Source organism: Podarcis raffonei, chromosome 2, assembly GCF_027172205.1.
Source record: "Podarcis raffonei isolate rPodRaf1 chromosome 2, rPodRaf1.pri, whole genome shotgun sequence".
NCBI lineage: Eukaryota > Metazoa > Chordata > Lepidosauria > Squamata > Lacertidae > Podarcis > Podarcis raffonei.
The window spans coordinates 32,489,933-32,509,002 of NC_070603.1; the positions used below are offsets into that span (position 1 = coordinate 32,489,933).

Below are 19,070 nucleotides of genomic sequence, written 5' to 3' on the forward strand. Positions count from 1 at the left end.
CAGAGAACCCAGGGTTCGAATTTCCATTCAGCCATTAAGTTCTCATGGGGTGACCTTGGGCCACACTTTCTCAGCCTCACCTACTTCGCATGCTTCTTGTGAGGATAACATGTATTGGAAGTCATGGGAGTAGCCAAAGGGGACAGGGGGCAAATCAAGTAAATTAATAAAAAATACTTAACTAACTGATGTTCTCCCCCGCCCCCCCAAAAAGACCATAAACCCTGGCTACACCTATGTTGGAGGTGGTGGTAGTCTGCCACTCGAACACAAGTGGGGCCAATGCTGTTGAGGCCATGCCCTGCTATGGGGCTACTTATGGGTGCCTGACTGGCCACTGGGAGGCCAGAACGAACCCTTGCTGTGACCCAGCCGGGGCTCCACTCCTGTTCTTCCAGGATCTGGAGCACCTTGGCAAAAAAGGCAGGGCATAAATGCAGGCAACAAATAACTATTAGACTAGAAGAGGCTGCCTTTGCAGGCACCGGGCTCTCCTTCGCTGGAAGTTTCTAAACAGAGGTGGATTGGAGGGGTTCTGTAGCCCTGATTCCTGCATTGCAGGGGGTTGGACTAGACGACCCTCGGGGACCCCCTTCCAACTCCCCGGTTCTAGGATTCTGTGACTGCAAAGGGCCCGATTCTGACCAACTCCCCCCCCCCGTCGCCGACGGTGCTGGCTGCTGCTGTCCCAGGCGCCACCAGGCAGTGCACCAGTCAGTTGCTAAGCTACCGCGGGTTGCTCCCTAGGCGCCTGCTGGGTCCTAAGATCTGGGCATCTCCTGCAAGGTGCCTCTGCTCTGCCCCGCTTTCTTCCACACGGCTCCGCCGACGCGAGTCCAGGGGTGGCAGGGAGGGGCCACAGGACTCCCACGCTGCTGCCTCCTCCTCCCCTGGCCCCGCCCGGGTCTCTCTCTCTCTCTCTCTCTCTCTCTCTCTCTCTGGCTCGCTCCCTCTCCTCCCTCCCTCCCTCTCTCTCGTTCACTGCGGCTGCGGGCGGCATCCATCGCCAAAGAAGACGAGGCACACGGAGCCCGGCGCCCGCCGCCGCCGCCGCCATCGCAGCCCGTCTCGCTGCCGGAGCTAGATGCAGGCCATCAAGTGTGTGGTCGTGGGAGACGGGTGAGCGCCGCCGGAAGGCATCGCCGTCGGGGGGCGCGGATGGGCGAGGCTGGCGCTCGGCCCAGGCGGCAGGGGACCTCAAGGGTGGGGCTCTGGGCTAGCGGGGGGATAATGAACGCCGACGCCTCGCGGAGAGGAAGAGGATGGTGCACTGGAAGGGAGAGGGGGGGTCTGGGGGAAGAGGGGGGTGGGTTTCCACCAGCAGAGGGGACCTGAGCACACGCCCATCTAGCTGCCTCTTGGGGAGGCGCCTGCTTTCCTATGCCTGCGCGCGCGCCCCCTTACACACGCATCTATTGTTGCCCTGCGAACCCCCCCATTGCCTTGCTAGCCTTTGCCCCTGATCATAGCTGCCCCCCATTCTTCTGTGCTGCCGCCCCCCCTTTCTGCTGCAGTCTCCAGCAGGGGTGCCAACTTGAATAAAAATATTGGGGGGGCAGGTAAGCCCCACCCCACGTATTCAATCACAAGACAAGGCGCACGCATACCATTTGAATGGCAACACTCGTCAACTTGGGGGGGGGAGCCCCATCAAATATTTTATGGGGGCGGGGGCGAAGGGACCTCGGCCCCCTAGGAGTTGGCTCCTAGGGTCTCCAGGGAAGGCTTCCACCCACCCCACGCTTCTGATCTGCCCCTCTGTTCGTCCTCCGGGTTTCCGCACTTAGCATCGCCATGTGGTTTGGTGGGAGCCTTTATGAAAGCCCTTCGCCTTCCCTTTGGCACAACGCCTCCCCGCCTCTCCCGCGCACATACACACAGCTGGATCGAGGAGCGGGGCGGCTGCTTTTATTGTGATAGGGCTCTGACACCAATTCAGCGAGGCGGGCTGAGATAAGGTGTGTTTCCTTCTTTGAATCCTAAAATGATATGACCGCCCTGCAGATTGGCAGAGATGGGCAAATGCCCAGTCTTGATCGAGTGCCATTCTCTCTCACACACGCACAGAGCCATGGCTGTTTCAAATGCTGTGATTCCCCAGCTTGCAGGTTTAAGTGCCACCAGCCAGGAGGATGTGTGAAGATAGCTTGGCAAGCTGACAGCAATAAGCCCTGGTGCAGGGTAAATCCCAAGGATGGTTACCAGCCACCTCAAATGTTCGGGCCAGCAAAGGAATACAGTATTGTGCTCAAATAACTATGTTGGTAGATGGATTCAGGGATTTAGGGAACTGTCCTGGTGGTAGGGACGCAGGGGGCGCTGTGGGTTAAACCACAGAGCCCAGGACTTGCCGATCAGAAGGTTGGTGGTTCGAATCCCCGCAACGGGGTGAGCTCCTGTTGCTCGGTCCCTGCTCCTGCCAACCTAGTAGTTCGAAAGCACGTCAAAGTGCAAGCAGATAAATAGGTACCGCTCCGGCAGGAAGGTAAACGGCGTTTCTGTGTGCTGCTCTGGTTTGCCAGAAGCGGCTTAGTCATGCTGGCCACATGACCTGGAAGCTGTATGCCAGCTCCCTCGGCCAATAAAGCGAGATGAGCCATGCAACCCCAGAGTCAGCCACGACTGGACCTAATGGTCAGGGGTCCCTTTACCTTTACCTTTACCTGGTGCCAGGCAGTGGCGTAGCGTGGGGGGTGCAGGGGGGCCGGCCGCACCGGGCGCAACATCTGGGGGTTAGGGTTAGGGGCGCAAATCCACGGGTTAGGGGGCGCAAATTACTTGCCTTGCCCCGGGTGCTGACAACCCACGCTACGCCATTGGTGCCAGGGCTTCAGCATGTAGTGTGCTTTAGAAGGCATGTTGGTCATGGAACACAGAAACCTGGGTTCAAAGCCCTGCTGGGGGCGGGTTGGGCAAATCACAGAGTCTCAGCCTATCCTACCCCATAGGGTTGAGAAAGAGGAGGTGATATCAGGTATGCTCCCTTAGCTCCTTAGAAGAAGGGTGCAATACAGATGTGATAAATGGCAGTGTGAAGTCAGGAGCCCCTAGTTCAGACATCACTTTAGCGGTGAACTCTGTGGCTGGCCCTGCAGCACAGAGGATCTGGTTCAAACACAGTCAGCTATTTTTGTGGCAGTTGTCTGCCCTCTTCTGACTCTCTTTCTCCCCTCCCCACCTCATTGTTGCCCTAGCACATCAATCTCCCACCACCCCAATCTCTCAGCTTCAGGTTCCCTGGCTTCCCCTTCCAATAGCACTGACCTACCTTACAGTGGGTTCTTAGTATTATTTAGGCGATGCACATGAATCACTTTGAATGCTCAAAAAGCATTCTGTAAATGCCACATGATATTTATCGCAAGGCATTGGGTGATCCAACTTCCCTGCCACCATTGATTTGGGGTATCTCCATTTATGTGCCTCATTGCTCCACTGATATGAGAAGACTCTTCCTGCATGCTTACAAAGATAAATTAAAATGTTACAGTGCATAATTCTAACATGGTCAAACTGCACCTCTCACCCAATCTGTTCAGACCTTTACTCAAAGAAAAGTTAAAATAATCTCCCTGTTTGCAGATGTTGGCAATTCCTGCTTTCAATGCTTCCCCGCCCCCTAGAAAAATAGGTCCTGGTACTCAGCATGAAGTTCTTACAGTAAGTGCCACAACAACAACAACAAAAGGTGCCAGTACTGTGTGCTCTTGAGTACCTCCTGAAGACAAAAAACACACACACAACACTGCCTGCTTTAAACCATACCCAGTGAGATGGGGAAATGGCTAAGAATCAGAAGTGCGAGCATGCAAATGAAATTTCCAGCACATGGGAAGGGAATGCTGTGACTGGGTACAAGGTGCGTGACCTCTCCCTATGCAATGGCTTGCCATTAGACAATGCTGGTGCTGATCTTAACAGAATCAGTCCACAGACATTATATCACAAGCATCTTTTTTTTTTAATGTGTGTTGCACAGAAAGGACAGTAGAGAGCAATACATTTGTTTCCTACCAAATGGTTTTCACATGTATTCTCATGTACATGAGATCATATGGGTGAAAATTTGTCCCTTTGGCTTTTGTGCTTGCTGGCTGGGCCATTGAGAGATCCTTGGTATGCAAAAAGCAAGCTTAAATGCAGGATCGTTGAACACCATTTTTCCTGTTGGAACTTAAAATCCTTGGCTATTAATTGTGTTTTCACTTTTTAACCCAATTGCACCCTGTTAGTCTCAACAATGAGGGGTGTTTTTTTAGGTTATTATGAGCCCAGATTAGTAGTGTGTGAAGAATCTCACTATAAGGGAAGGATAGCTTTCCAGTTGTTACCAGACTACAACTCCAGTTATCTTGATTATGGCCAAGCTGGCTGGGGCTGATGAGTGTAGAACATTGGGTACCCCTGCTGTATAAGGTGTGTTTCCTGCCCCATAGAACAATGTCACTGAAGGAAGAAGTTTGGGTGTGTTAAGGCTAGATCACCTATACAAAAATCTAGATCTGATCCAGTGGCTGAGAATTGGGGAAATGCACCCCATTTCCCCCCTCTCAGCCCCACTCCGTGCCATCCTGTTGTGTCTATGCTGTACGGCTCTGCTTTCGTTTCTTCAGGGCTGTGGGGAAGACCTGTCTGTTGATCAGCTACACGACAAATGCCTTCCCCGGAGAATACATCCCCACTGTGTGAGTATAAAGGTTCTACTACATAGTTGTGGGATAACATGCATGCGAAGATAATATGGTGGTTTGTAGAAGTCCCACACTGGGATGCTGATACTCTGGGTATTGAAAGAACTGGGACTCCTAGGGACACTTGAAGTGGAACAAATTGAGCAATAGTCTACTAAACCGGATAAAGTTAAACACAAATGACTTTAAAAATAAAAAGAAGTATTTTGCTGTAGGCACATCTGCAGGGAAGCTGTAATTAGCCATTGTTTTCCAGTGTGTGTCCACACATAGCAAAAAAATCACAGACGATCTATATGCCTGCTTTTCTTATGTGGAATTTTGTTGGGTAAAATAGCCCTGGTTGTGATGGCTATAGTATCCCTTAAGGATTGTGCTTAAGAATAATAGCACTATGGGAAATGTTCACTAGAGTCATATCATTTACATGCTTCTACCATTCTTTCGCTTGGAAAGTAACAGAGAAAGGGTTGGTGTTAAACTTATTCTCCACCTCTGTACAGGTTGCCTGTTGAGTAACTTACTGAAATGTAATATACAAATTAACTCAGGTTACTTCTGCTCTAGCACGCTTTAACATTCCTGAGGCATTGCTTTTCTGCTCTCAGCTGGAAGAAGAATTAAAAGGGAAGTTCAACAGATCACTTAATATATAATCCTGGAATGCCCACCACTATGGCTGTGATCTTTCTTATTTCCCCATTCAGCAAATGGCCCTTCTGACATCACTGAAAAGTGTCCTGCTTGCAGGTTGTCCTAAGACAGCTTTCACAGTGGGGCTGCTGATGTTAATCGCCCCTCCTAAATGCCTCTCATTATCAGTGCCTGTTTCTCCTGAGGGCTTTTTAAATTAATGGGGTTTAACATTACAAAGCAGAGCTATTTCACTATATAAAAACAAAAAGAACAAACGTTATGGGAGGAAAATAATATTTTTAATAAAGACAGCCAGGGGCAGGGGTAGGGAGGTAGAAGAAGAGACTGTGCTACTACTTTTCAGGCACCATTAGGTTAGACAACAGATGTGATTTAAGTGTGGTGGAGGAAGAAATAAAGCAATGTGATTGAGGGGATGCCCTAAAATGTGTAGTGAATAGTTACTGCTTTAGAAGAGCGAAGTAGTTAGTGGGAAGTATTCCAGCACAATTAATCTAGCATGGAATTAAGGTTGCAATCGGAAACCCACCTACTTGGGAGTAATCCAAATTGCTCAGTGGGAGTGGATATGTATAGGATCGCACTGTGATACGGAGGGTGTGACCTGTGATGATGGAGTAGAGCATGGGTAGGCAAACTAAGGCCCAGGGGCCGGATCTGGCCCAATTGCCTTCTAAATCCGGCCTGCACACGGTCCGGGAATCAGTGTGTTTTTACATTAGTAGAATGTGTGTTTTTATTTAAAATGCATCTTTGGGTTATTTGTGGGGCATAGGAATTTCTTCATTCCCCCCCCCAATATAGTCTGGCCCCCCACCAGGTCTGAGGGACAGTGGACTGGCCCCTTGCTGGAAAAGTTTGCTGACCCCTGGAATAGAGAGTGATTCTCTGTTGCTGATGGAACATTTCCCCCTCCAGGTTTGATAATTATTCTGCCAACGTCATGGTAGATGGGAAGCCAGTAAACCTGGGACTGTGGGATACAGCAGGACAAGAAGACTATGACAGGCTAAGGCCTCTTTCCTACCCACAGACGGTAAGTGATGAGGCTGCCCCTCCACAAGTGGAGTCGGATTATATCTCCTGTTAGAGAAAGACCCCTCTACGTCTACCAGACTAGGCGGTACAGTGGTACCTCTAGTTACGTACTTAATTCGTTCTGGAGGTTCGTTCTTAACCTGAAACTGTTCTTAACCTGAAGGACCACTTTAGCTAATGGGGCCGCTGCACCGCCGCTGCACGATTTTTGTTCTCATCCTGAAGCAAAGTTCTTAACCCGGGGTAATATTTCTGGGTTAGCGGAGTCTGTAACCTGAAGCGTATGTAACCCGAGGTACCACTGTACTCTTGTAAACTATGCACAAATGCATTCCATGTTCTTTCTGCAACAAACAAGTTTGAATTACATGACCATGAGGGAAATCTTCAGTCAGTTCAATAAAAAATTAAGCCAATATTAAACATCCTTTTCGTGAAATCTGGTATTTTGGGAGAGGACAGTATTGGGACACAAAGAGCTTGCAGATGCACGAGATGCATTTGCTACTCCTGTTATTTCATCAGAAGTTACATCCCACCCTTGTCATCTATCCTGCTTGTATCCTTGCAGGATGTTTTCCTGATCTGCTTCTCACTGGTGAGCCCAGCTTCCTTTGAAAACGTCCGAGCCAAGGTAAGAGGCTTTCTCTTAAGAATGTGGAAGTGACTACCAAGAGGTAGGCCTGTTCGTAGCAGCCTAGCCACAGATTGGCAGAGGGTGCCTTTCATCTTGCTGCCCAAGCACATGAGTGATGCCTCAAGGACAGGATTAAAAGTCAGTGAAGTAGAATCAGGATATTTTCCTAAAGGCCTCTCCCAGGCATCTTTGGCAAAGCAAAGAGCCAGGAAGGGCCACCTATCCTTGGATACCATTTTGCTTCTAGCGCACAGTAACTTCTGCCGTCAAGGATATTCACTCCCTTGCTTCTCATTTTCAGTGGTACCCAGAAGTTCGACATCACTGCCCCAACACACCAATCATTTTGGTGGGCACCAAGCTGGATCTGAGGGATGACAAGGACACCATTGAGAGGCTGCGTGACAAGAAGCTGGCTCCCATTACCTACCCTCAGGGTCTAGCTATGGCCAGGGAAATTGGTGAGTCTTGGAAGCGGGGGCTACAGGAAGCAATGGTGAACTGAGGGGGAAACAGCATTCTCCCAACAATTAGAAGTGTTAGCTTCTGTGCTTTCCCATCTTTTTGTCTATCACGTGCACTAGAACCTTGCTTCCCCCCGAAAAAAGTATTTTATAATCAAGGTTTAAGGATCTGAGGGGGAAGCAGAGAAATCACAACTCTCCCTAAGTCATGTTGTCTCCTGAATTCCTCCAGGTTCAGTCAAGTACCTAGAGTGTTCTGCCCTTACACAGCGTGGCCTCAAGACTGTCTTTGATGAAGCCATCCGTGCTGTGCTCTGTCCTCCCCCCGTGAAGAAGCCTGGCAAGAAGTGCACCGTGTTCTAAGGGCGTCTGAGTTCAGCATGTTATGGGTGTCTCCTCCTTGTATGTGCCAGGAGGAAGCGTTCGCTGGGTGTTCCCGCAATGGGAGAGGCGGGGCCCTTCATCATGTACGAAGTCAGTGTTTTTTAAATGTCTCTTTGATTTAACGTCTGTGTCGATGTAAAAGGGCCGCATGGGAGGAGGAGGAGCTCAATGCTGTCCCACCCCCAGGGCGGAGCGGTGGGAGGTGCATGCTCCCCGTGTCTCCATGCCAGGGGGGGTAATGCGTGAATGGAAAGACCAGCCCTTTATTACTACTTCTATTGGTGCTAGAGCATTGTGGCAGGAGCAGGTAACAAACCCCAGCTGGGGCAGGGAAAGACAAACGGGACACAGGTTGAAGAAGCAGCCTTTATAGTGCTTTATTTGCACGAGACACTAGCAAAGCTAAATGATCAGTGCAGCTCTGTGCCACCCCAAGCTGCCTTTGCCTTTCAGGATATCAGCCTGTGTGCTGCTCCTCAGCTGGTTTTACAGACCATCAGCTCTCCCAAAGATGGAGAGTTGGAGGAAGGCCTCTTTACCTTGTCTGGCCTGAGCAGGACAGGGCCAGATGGCAGGAACCTTTCTGTAAGATTAAAGATGATGCAGGTGGAAAGGGTTATGGCCAACCCCTTCCTTTTGTCAGGTGGGATGGACTGGGGGATGGAGCAGGGAGAGCTTTGGAGGGGTTGGGATGGAGACGGGTCCAGTTTTTAATCATCGTGTAGAGTGATGAGCTGAACACCTCTTATTTTATACAATAAACATTTCTCCATAAGTAAGGAAGTGTGATTTGTTCAGGGTCAGCGGCAGAAGCTCTCACTTTCTGCATGCATCCACTAATGGGACCTCCCACTTGGTCTCTCTCTCGGTGGCCACAACTTCCGTCATCCCTGGTTATTGGCCAGGCTGATGGGAGCTGGGGCCCATGAAGATCTAGAGTTGCGGCAAGTTCCCCATCCATGTTCCACAGAATTTCATTCCATGTCTCAGTCTGTTCCGGATGACTCAGTAGGGGAAAAAAATCACACAGGGAAGACGGAAGCAAACGCTGTATTTTAGCAGGCAAGGAATCCCCCGTCAACTGGCAGCATGGCACCTGTCGTCATGTTGCTTTGGTTGCTCAGCAGGAAGAGGATGCTGTTCACCACATCGTCCACCTCTGTAATGATAGATAGACCACAGGCAGCTCTAGGCTATCAAGTCCACGGAATCCCCTTGGGCTTTCAGAGGTGCATGAAATGCCTCACACTCCTAACAAGGTCTTCCCCATCCTTGCACTTCCACATGTACTGTAGCCCCGTCCCAAGACTGTTCTCTCTGGCAGATACTAACTGGAGTCTGTCAACCAGTTATACATGTGATAGGACTCCTGCATGTGATTTCTCCCAAGGCAGTTTTCAACGGATTGTGTGCTTTTCGAGCAAATCCATACAGGACAGGGGTAGTATAGCCCCTGTGTGAGAACTGCACTCTCCTGACTACTGCACGTACTGACTAGCTACCTGTCTATCAGGAAAAGGGGAAATAGCAGTTTTGCCTGTCCCGGGAGGGATGCCCATTTGCCATGATCTTAAATGGTAAGTAATCCTCCTTCATTTTGAGACACAATCCCTTTAGGCCAGTGGAAGCAGGGTATTTTGGGGGAAGTCAGAGACAATCTCAACTGTTCCATGTTACTCAGAGGAGGCTGCCATGCTCCTCTCTTTTCTACTAGGTTTCCAAAGCTACAGAGGCCCCCACTTGCGCTCCTCGTGGGAAACTGATGCTTCAAGTTACCTGCAAACTTCCCCAATGGGATGCGGCTAATCATAGGTCCAGCTTTCTGGGGATCAGTCCAGTTGAGGCGGCCCATGTCCGTCATGACCACCGTGGGGTTCACACTGTTCACCCGAATCTTGAAAAAGCAAGGACAGGAAAGTAGATAATGAATGCAGGCTTAGCCCGTTCATGCCAGCAGGACACCTGCTGGGGCTTTCAGATCTTCCCCCTCTTTTATAACCATTCTTGTCCATAAACAGGCTCCAGAGACAGAGATTTTCTGTTCCAACTGGCATGTAGGAATATACGTGACTCTGACTTATTCAACCTGATTACCTCCAGGGCAGGATCCAGCTGAGTTTTCCTCTTTGGCCTACATCAGGGATGGTGAACCAAGTGGCCTTCCCAGATGTTCTTGGACTACAATTCCCATCATCCCTGCCCATGTGGGCATGTTGACTGAGACTGATGGAAATTATAGTCTGACAACATTGGGGGGGGGGCACAGGTTTCTCAACACTGCCAGAGGCATATATCCTGATTCAACCATTATTAGTCTCTTTTTACTCTGCTCTGATTGAGAAAGGTTTCGCATGGCCCTTTCCACGTTCACATTCTTATAATAATTCATCAAGGTTCAGTTCTTACCTTGTGGGGACCCAGCTCCAGAGCCATTGTCTTTGTCAGCATATCCAAGGCACTCTTGGTGGAACCTTCAACACAACAAGAGAATTTAGTGTCCTGGGTTGCTGCCTACTCCTCCCCACACCCCAATCCTGCCCCTCATGCTCTCATCCATGGCCATCTTGAACAAGCATGGCTTGAGGCAACGTTGTCACTGCAGTCACTGCTTGCAGATTCCACCTGTGTTTAGCAGGAAGGACAGCAGCAAAAACCTTGTAGTTTTACTCACAGTAAACCGTATGATCGGTCAGAGCCCGATGAGATGCCTGGCTTGAGACATTCACAATTGCACCCGGCGCTCCCCTGGCAATTAGTTTCCGAGCAACAATCTGAAACGCATGGCACCCGATAAAGGGGTGAGGACATTGTAGCTTGGGGTTTAATGTGCACTATCACCATTGTAACTAAAGACAAGCCTTGAGCACAGAGGAGCAGTTACATGGAGAAGTTCTAATGTACCTCAGCCCTGAATGAGCATGCGACAGCATGGTCAAAGTTCTACATCAGGCATCCCCAGATGTTTTGGGACTACAACTCCCATCATCCCTAGCTAACAGGGCCAGTGGTCAGGGATGATGGGACTTGCAGTCCCAAAACATCTGGAGGGCCGAGTTTGGGGATGTCTGCTCTACATGTTTACCACCTTAAGGCTGTGGTCCTATGCACTTACTTGGGGAGTAAATCCCATCGTTTATTTGTGAGTGTTTACTTCAGAGTGAACATGCATAGGATTGAGCTAGGATTCCTGCGGGAGGCCAGAATACTAGCCCAGCCTCTGAGCCTTTTGCTTGGCTGCTCAGAAGTGAGCATTGCCCTCCCAACACCGCGCAGACTTCTCACCTGGGAGACGTGCAGTGCGGCCCGAAGGTTGACATTGAAAGACCTACATAAAAGCAAAGTCATATTAAATATGCAAAGCAAAGCAGACAGCAATGCCTTGAGGTTACTGCTAGGGACCAAAATATGCAGGGACAACATTTGTAACCTGCAAACAGAGCACCGCCCCCCTATTTTAGCAACGGATCTGCCTTGACAATAACCAAGCAGATAAAATAAAACTAGCCTCTCCACCCCTCTCTCCAGTGGCAGGAAGAGTTGTGGTTGGCGCCTCAGTGAGCCAGCTCTTTTATTTGGCAAACTGGGACAGATTAAAATGAAAACATCAACCTAGGATAAAGGTTTTATTGCACATCTTTCAGGATTGGATGCAGAAAGCCTCAAGGGCTCAGAGTGAGAATCTGCAAGGCACATAATTGTATGACAGCTTGCAATGTGAAATTAGGCATCTCTTCCCCTAACCACCAGATACCAACAAAGGAACCTGCCTGTAGCCCCAGGTCTGGGATTACCTGTCAAAGGCCTCCTTGGTCACCTGTAGGAATGGTTGCAGCAGTGCTACAGCAGCATTATTCACCAACAGGTCAATATCCCCCACTGTGCTCAGTGCTGCCTCTGTGGCCTCCCAGTCTCCTAAGTCTATGCATAGCGTCTGGATGTCAGGGCACTAGGAACAGAGAAAACAGATAGAGATCAGGGTTAAGCTAGTGGGGCAGAAGAGAATCTGGGTCTGCTGGTGCCCCAGTTCCTGTTCTTCCAACAAACATACAGACACACAGAATAGGCTGAAGACGTATGTGGTTGATGGTTCAAGACTAGGGTTGTCAGATCCTATCTTCACCCTGAAATTAATTCTGTATCATTAGGGGCACTTTTACACAAGTGTGTGTGACATCGTCTGCATCTCATATGAGAATGTAACATCTTGGATGAGAGATAGTTCAGTTGGTAGAAAGCATGAGACTCTTAATCTCAGTGTCGTGGGTTTGAGACCCAGGTTGGGCGAAAGATTCCTGCATTACTGGGGTTGGCTTAGAATTATGATCTTTGTGCTCCTTTCCAACTCGTAAGATTCTATGTAAGATCTACACAAGCTGGAATGTGCATTTCACATTTTGTACCATACATTAATAATAATCACACAAATGGTGCCACAGGTGAAAATATCACAAGGATTGCATGGAAGACAAAACTGTGCAGGCAGATAATCACCGCCCCCGCCCCCCAGCTATCACATTGTTTCTCAGTAATGCTCCTACACCCTGAATAGTGTAGGTAGTGATAAGAAATTCAGCAAGTGAAGCTTTTCTCAGCACCGGGTCTCCATGAAGAACAGCTAACTATATAGGATCAGGGATCAGCTGGTCGGTAAGTGGGAGCATGAGTGTGGGCAACCCCAGCCAGTAAGAGCCCTCTCAGAAGCTTGACGACCCTACACGAGCTTTTCTGAAAGAGGCATTGAAGAAGGACTACCTCCTTTTGCAGGTGGTCGAGATCCGCCTGGGTCCGGCTCAGCGCGACCACCTGGGCCCCGGCACGGCTCAGCGCCACCGCCACAGCCCGGCCGATCCCTGCAAAAAGGAGTAAGGAAATGCCTCTTAAATGGCCGGAGAGGGTGCGCGAGGGCCGCTACTTTCAGGCCGGAGACCCCTGGCCGGTACCTTTGCCCGCCCCCGTCACCAGAGCCCGGCGTCCCGAGAAGCCCTCCATCTCCCTCCGTGGCGCAGAAAGTCTGGAGTCCGGAGTCCCCGCCTCGGGGCGAAGATCAGAGCGCGGGGCGTGCAAAGAGGGAGGCGGGGCAAGACCGGGACCGCCCCTCTCGGACCCTGCCAATCACAGCTCGCCCCGGAACCGCCCCTTCCCTCCCGCTTGAAAACGGGGCTCCTTTTTCTGCCGTCTCAGGTTTACTCCGCCCACACAGAGGTAAACAGCAGCAGACTAGCCTTTCCTTTGTCTAAGGATGGGTCTGCTCCGTTACTTCTGACGCCATGTTTCCCCTCTGAATTTTGTAGCTGCTGTTCTCTAAGAGGCAATGGCGAATGCGAAGACTTCCCTCTCCCCTGGGGATGGGGACCTTCTCCCCAGTCCCGGTCATTCTTTTTCTTTCAATTTGCAACGTTTTCTGGCAACATCTTAAAAATTGCCCTGCACAGATATTGTCCACGGTGTTTTGTTTTCATTTTTACCCCATTTTGCAGGCGGGGTGAGGCGGGACCGGAGAGGATGTCACACGTGTCTGTCAATGTAATTCATTTTTTAATATTATTACTATCAACCTCATATTGCAGGTCGGGAGGGCTGAGAAGGAAAGCGGTTTATGGCAGCCCTTTAGTGTTGCCCACTGGGTGTTGTTAATCCTCACATTGCTAAATTGCCTCGCCTCAAGCAAGTGCCTAGAAGAAAGAAAGAAAGAAAAACCCAAGTTTAACTGAGTGTGGTATATTCCATTCATTTGCACGCTGGCCCCTTTGCGCTTTTACCCATCTTCATAAATGATCTTAAATAAAATAAACTGGCCTTGAGGGACACTGATCATGGGTGATTCTTACTGGCAACATTCAGGTAAACGTCTCTGGTCTCCAGTAATTTAATGGTCCATTCTTACACTTCCATAATCCCATTGTTACTGGACACCCCCTCTTAAAAATAAAAAAGACAGTTCTCAGCTCTGACCTGCTCCGTGAACCCAGATCATCATCACAGGACTGAAAACAAGCTACTGGATATCGTATTTGCTGGATTCTGAATCATTGTGCATTCAGTATTTATCTTTATGCATGTCCAAGGTAGTTCATACAAATAAATAAATAAAACAGTAAAATAAACAAACAGCAGTGAAATATCAGGTTAAAAAGCCTAGGGGAATATTTTTATTTAATTATATGAAGCAAGTATTCTGCAGCACCATATCATAAAACATATCAGGGGGGTGCACACTATAACACAATATCGTTTAATTTAAACTTAATAATAAAGAAGTATTACCTTCATTAAATATCTATACAGCCCAGCACCCATGGATCTTAGAGGGGGTTCACAACATAAGTAAACACATGCATCAATGTAGGGCCCAGGTGAGCCTCCATAAGGAACAAATTCTGTAAGCAGGGTGGGTGCAACTGATAAAGCCCTCCTTGGTCACCACTGGTGACCAGGAATTCCACATAGGTGAGGAGGGACAGAGCGTTGTTTCACCTTTGTCAAGTGACTCAGCTTCCATACTTGGAGGACGGGGAGTAATGGGCTCCATTGTCAGTGTGGAAATTAGCTTGGATGGGGAGGAAGTGAAGCTGCCTCTGCAGCCTCCACAAACACAGCAGACTGGTGACAATGTTTCTCCTTTGCCTGCCAGCTGTGCTGCTAGCCTGCTATTCTTCACCAGCCTAATTCTTATTTGTAAAAAGGGCCCCAGTAACTTTCGAGGCCTTAGTAACAAGGCTGGCATTATCTTTACTAACCCACATTTCGTGCAATTGCGCCATGACACTTTTTGATTCTGATCGTCTGTGTTTTGATTCTGTAACACTTGCGTTGGAACACCACACCACATTTCCAAACACAACAGATGACAGGCTACTTGAAGCCTGCCACTTGACATAATTTCCTACTCGAAAGGCGGCAGGATTCCTGTTCCCTACCACCCAGCTTTTTGTGGAAATAAAATTGGCTGCTTCGGAACATTCCAGAACATTCCTGTCCCTGTGACATCACTTGCTGCCTGCCACACAGCTAGAATCTCCCCCTGGCCCATTCAGGCCAGTCTGCGACTGCTGGCCTCTCCCTGTCAATGTTGAGCCGCAAGCAGCTGGTGCAGGCAGCACAGCTAGCAGAACAATGTGGCAGGTACAAGGACATGGCCACTGCCATGAGGCAGCTTGTGATGGAAGGGAAAGACCCACTAACCCACGAGGAGAAGACCCTGCTTTCTGAGGCCTACAAGCTCCTAACACAGGAGCGGTGCTCTTCTTGGCGACGGCTAAAGCACTCCGTGGAGCAAGGGGTGGGAAAGCAGAAGGAACAAGCACAAGCTTACCGCGAGACCATAAAGAAGGAGCTGGAAGCAGAGTGTTGGGAGATCCTCAGCCTCTTAGACCACGTACTGCTGAAGCACTGCAGTGACACGGATTATGAAAGCCGGGCGTTTTACCTGAAGATGAAAGGGGACAACTACCGCTTCTTAGCTGAGGTGGCCCTGCCCGATGTCAAGGAGACGCTTGTGAAATCTGCGCAGAAAGTTTATGGGGAGGCTCAGGAAATCAGTCAGTGGCATTTGGAACCTACTCATCCGTTGGCTTTGGCTGTGGCTCTGAATTACTCCATCCTTTATTATGAGGTTCTCAACAACCCTCAGCAGGCAACCAAACTGGCCAAGGCTGCGTTCGATAAGGCAATCGCTGGACTGGAGACTCTCAGCCTAGAGTATTACAAGGAATCCACAGTCATCATGCAGCACCTGAGGGACAACATTGTGCAGTGGACTGGTACCCAACCACAGCAGGAGGAGAGCAACGGGGGAGAGCTTGAAAGCTAATAACTGGAGTCCTGAAACTGGCATTTTAACCACAGTGAAATGAACCATAGAATCCAATGAGGAGCAGCAACAATACAGACTCCCTTAGCCTTTGTATTACATTTGCCAGGTACCAGACCCATTCCATAGATGACTCATGTAAATGCAGGTGTCCCTGCTGGAAATAATAGCCCATCCCTAATGCACTTTGGCTGTACTGCTGTAAAGGTTTAAATCTTACAGGATATTATGTAATGCTAGGGACTAACAAAAAAATTAAATCTTGCCATCGCACCCTGATCCTCTTCTCTGTGCCATTTACTACTCCACGCTTGAGAGTAGATGAAATACATGCTTCAGATAAACTCCTGGCAACAACTAGAAGAAATTGGCAGAACAGACTGGTATCTTTCAGTGTGTTAAGACATCTACTGTGGAGAATGTTCAGAGATAGGTAAACAAACACACACAGAGAGAGATGGGTAAACACTGTTATGACTTTAGTTAATGCTGGAAGGAACCATGGTAACTTTGTACTTTGTGCAAAATACTTTTGCACAGCTTAAGAGTTGAATCACCTTTGTCAAACTGTTTGAAAAAACCATTCCTGTGACATTAGATTAATACTGGTATCACATGGTCAGGGTGACTGAGTCACAGCAAGAGGCACTGGTTGTTTCTAAACATACATTTCCCCCATTAAAATTAAGCACTGGAATGTGAACCATTCTAAGTTCTTAGACGTACATTAAAAAGGTTTCAAAATGCTTACAATCTCTTAGATAATCAGCATGTAGGTTTATTCTAATATTGCATTTTAGATAGGGAAAATGTATTAAATGCATGTTTTCAGCAGGGACCCATTATGAGGATGCATGTACCGGTATATTAACTAAGTCCTGAATACCATTCAAAAACATGGTACAGCAACTCAGAAGGAAAGGAGAGTCAGTGAAAGACTTTATTTTTTAGATTCATTTTCTAGAAAAGAAATGTGGTAGTTGCTAAACCAGTAAGTGCCAACATCATTTGCTCAAAGCGAAAACTCGTACATAAGCAAATTGAGCATGGCTAAATTGACAAATTGACACTTGTACAAAAAGAAGTACATGTGAACAAAGCAGAAGATCTTAAGGCCCCAATTAAGTCTGGAAAACTGACACCACCACCTTATGCACCGCAAGGCTTGAGTTTATTCTCCTGTGCCTCAAAACCATCTTTAAGCCTTTGCTGACGCTCAGACATCACAGCTAGTTGCAGACTCGACTCCTCATTTTACTCTACTAAAACTTTAAGAGCTGTGGTGTTTATAAAAAGCTATTAGAATCCTAGAGTTGGAAAGGACCACAAGGGTCACCTAACCCAACCCCTTGCAATGTAGGAATCTTTTGCCCAGAGTGGGTCTCAAACCCATAACCCTGAAATTAAGAGTCTCGTGCTCCAACAACTGAGCTATTCTGGGTTCAGTGCTCCTTCAGTGCTGTGTAGAGAGGCAGTTGGGTGTTCCAAGGTTTTTCACGATTGAGAATAAAAAAATAACACACTTCTAAAAATTGCTATTTCTCATTATCATTTATTAAATTTCTATACCACCCTTCTTTACTGGATCACAGGGTGGTTTACAATAAAATATTTATTTCTGGGTGGGGTGGGGGGGGAGATTTCACTGGGAATGTTCCTGCATTCAGAAATAGCAGCAGAGGCTGCAGCAGTCTAATCATGCACAAACAATTCAACACTCCAAGCACTTCACTTCTCGCCAGTGCTCTGCACAGACAATAAGCAGGTATACTCTATAGCAGGGACAGCCACCATGGTGCCCTCTAGATGGGGTTGGACTACAACTTCCACTATCCCTGCCCATTAGCCATACTAGCTGAGGATGATGGCAGCTGGAGTCCAGCATCCACAGAGCACCACAGAACACCTGCTCTATGGGAAATTAGGTGTCAAGGAAACCAAATTCAGAAATAAGTATGCAAATATGCATAAAAATAATTTGCATTATTTCTATAGGGTGAGATCCAATGTTAATAATTAGGTCTCTGAATAATCAACCCTGTGGCCCCTGGATTGAATTGACTGTCTCAGGGGCCACTCACCTTGCCCTAGTTCCACCCCCAAAGCAATTCAGGAGGTAGGATTGGGTTATTAAGGTTTTTTTTTTAAAAAAACCCTGAGCAGGCGGCTTTGAAGTAGGCGGTGCTGCTTAAGCAGCTTCCCTGCACACAAAGGAAGCTTGTTTGCAGGGAAGCTGTTTGCAAAAGAGCAGTGACCAGCTCCACACAGGATCTGCTTCAGGAAGCAGGAAGGAGGACAGGCCTGGCAGGAGAGCACCTTGTTCCACCATGAAGATTGAGCCACCCAGTAGGTTCCTCCTTTTTGCGGTTTCTCCTTCTTCCTCAAGACTGCCTCTCCTTCCTGCCTGATGCCCCACCCCCATCCCAACAGTCCTGGATGACACTGGGCCACTTAATCCAACCTACAGAGATCTGGGGCTGTCTCAATCGAACTCAAATGAGGCCCAGATTCCTTTGAATAGTTCAGTTTGCACTAGAGATTCAGGTCTCAGGACAAATCCAGTGCACAGTCCTATTAATCGTACTGTGGGTGGTCCATGCCAAACACAATTTAGTTGAGTATCGCCCCATTGCCAATTTTTTTTGAGAGAGTTGCATATTTATTTCTATTGTGATACAAGCAGTATGAACAATGAGGAAAGGCAAATATGAGGCAATTATAAGCCCATTCCAGAATGGCAGAGTCAACCCAGTCAGATGGGCCAGGGTATAAGAAATAAATTGTTGCTGTTGTTTGTTAAGGATGCTGAGAGTCGGTAAGGGGCCCTTAACAAACTGTCTTCATGACTATTAAAGTAGTATGAGTTCCTTAAATGGATGTGTGGTACCTTCATTTTCTTATGGTTGCAAAGGTGGGATAGATTCTTTGAGAGGCCTGATAAACTGATAGTTTGTCAACATTTCAGTTATTACTTATTGCATCTCAGGGCTGCACACACAGGGTTCCTTCACCTTTTCCCAAAATGCAACCCCCTTTTAACTTTTTGGCGAATGCTGCGACAGTATTTACAAGCAGGGTTATACCATGCCAGTATGGTACAGTGGTACCTCAGGTTAAGTACTTAATTCATTCAGGAGGTCCGTACTTAACCTGAAACTGTTCTTAACCTGAAGCACCACTTTAGCTAATGGGGCCTCCGGCTGCCGCTGTGCCGCCGGAGCACGATTTCTTTTCTCATCCTGAAGCAAAGTTCTTAACCTGAAGCATTATTTCTGGGTTAGCGGAGTCTGTAACCTGAAGCATATGTAACCTGAGGTACCGCTGTATAAGTTTGTAGTTTATTCTATGCTAGCTGAAGACTGATTGCAGAGAATATTAAACATTCACAG

General features: G+C 48.2%; 3 protein-coding genes across 3 annotated transcripts; 2 read left to right on the top strand and 1 right to left on the bottom strand.

Moving 5' to 3' along the window:
* Window positions 1–971: 971 nt before the first annotated feature.
* RAC3 (Rac family small GTPase 3) lies at window positions 972–8,650 on the top strand. The gene is made up of 6 exons (XM_053375731.1): window positions 972–1,119; window positions 4,614–4,685; window positions 6,267–6,384; window positions 6,958–7,020; window positions 7,325–7,484; window positions 7,720–8,650. The coding sequence occupies exons 1-6, from the start codon at window positions 1,085–1,087 to the stop codon at window positions 7,848–7,850; spliced, it is 579 nt and encodes a 192-aa protein (XP_053231706.1). The 5' UTR covers window positions 972–1,084; the 3' UTR covers window positions 7,851–8,650.
* A 38-nt stretch (window positions 8,651–8,688) lies between these two features.
* On the bottom strand, window positions 8,689–12,937 carry DCXR (dicarbonyl and L-xylulose reductase). The gene is made up of 8 exons (XM_053375726.1): window positions 12,812–12,937; window positions 12,624–12,721; window positions 11,663–11,817; window positions 11,154–11,196; window positions 10,543–10,642; window positions 10,278–10,342; window positions 9,648–9,765; window positions 8,689–9,030 (listed from the first exon to the last, which is right to left on the bottom strand). The coding sequence occupies exons 1-8, from the start codon at window positions 12,858–12,860 to the stop codon at window positions 8,927–8,929; spliced, it is 732 nt and encodes a 243-aa protein (XP_053231701.1). The 5' UTR covers window positions 12,861–12,937; the 3' UTR covers window positions 8,689–8,926.
* Window positions 12,938–14,810: 1,873 nt separating this feature from the next.
* On the top strand, window positions 14,811–15,960 carry LOC128407399 (14-3-3 protein gamma-like). Its single transcript, XM_053375724.1, has one exon. The coding sequence runs from the start codon at window positions 14,938–14,940 to the stop codon at window positions 15,679–15,681; it is 744 nt and encodes a 247-aa protein (XP_053231699.1). The 5' UTR covers window positions 14,811–14,937; the 3' UTR covers window positions 15,682–15,960.
* Window positions 15,961–19,070: the final 3,110 nt, after the last annotated feature.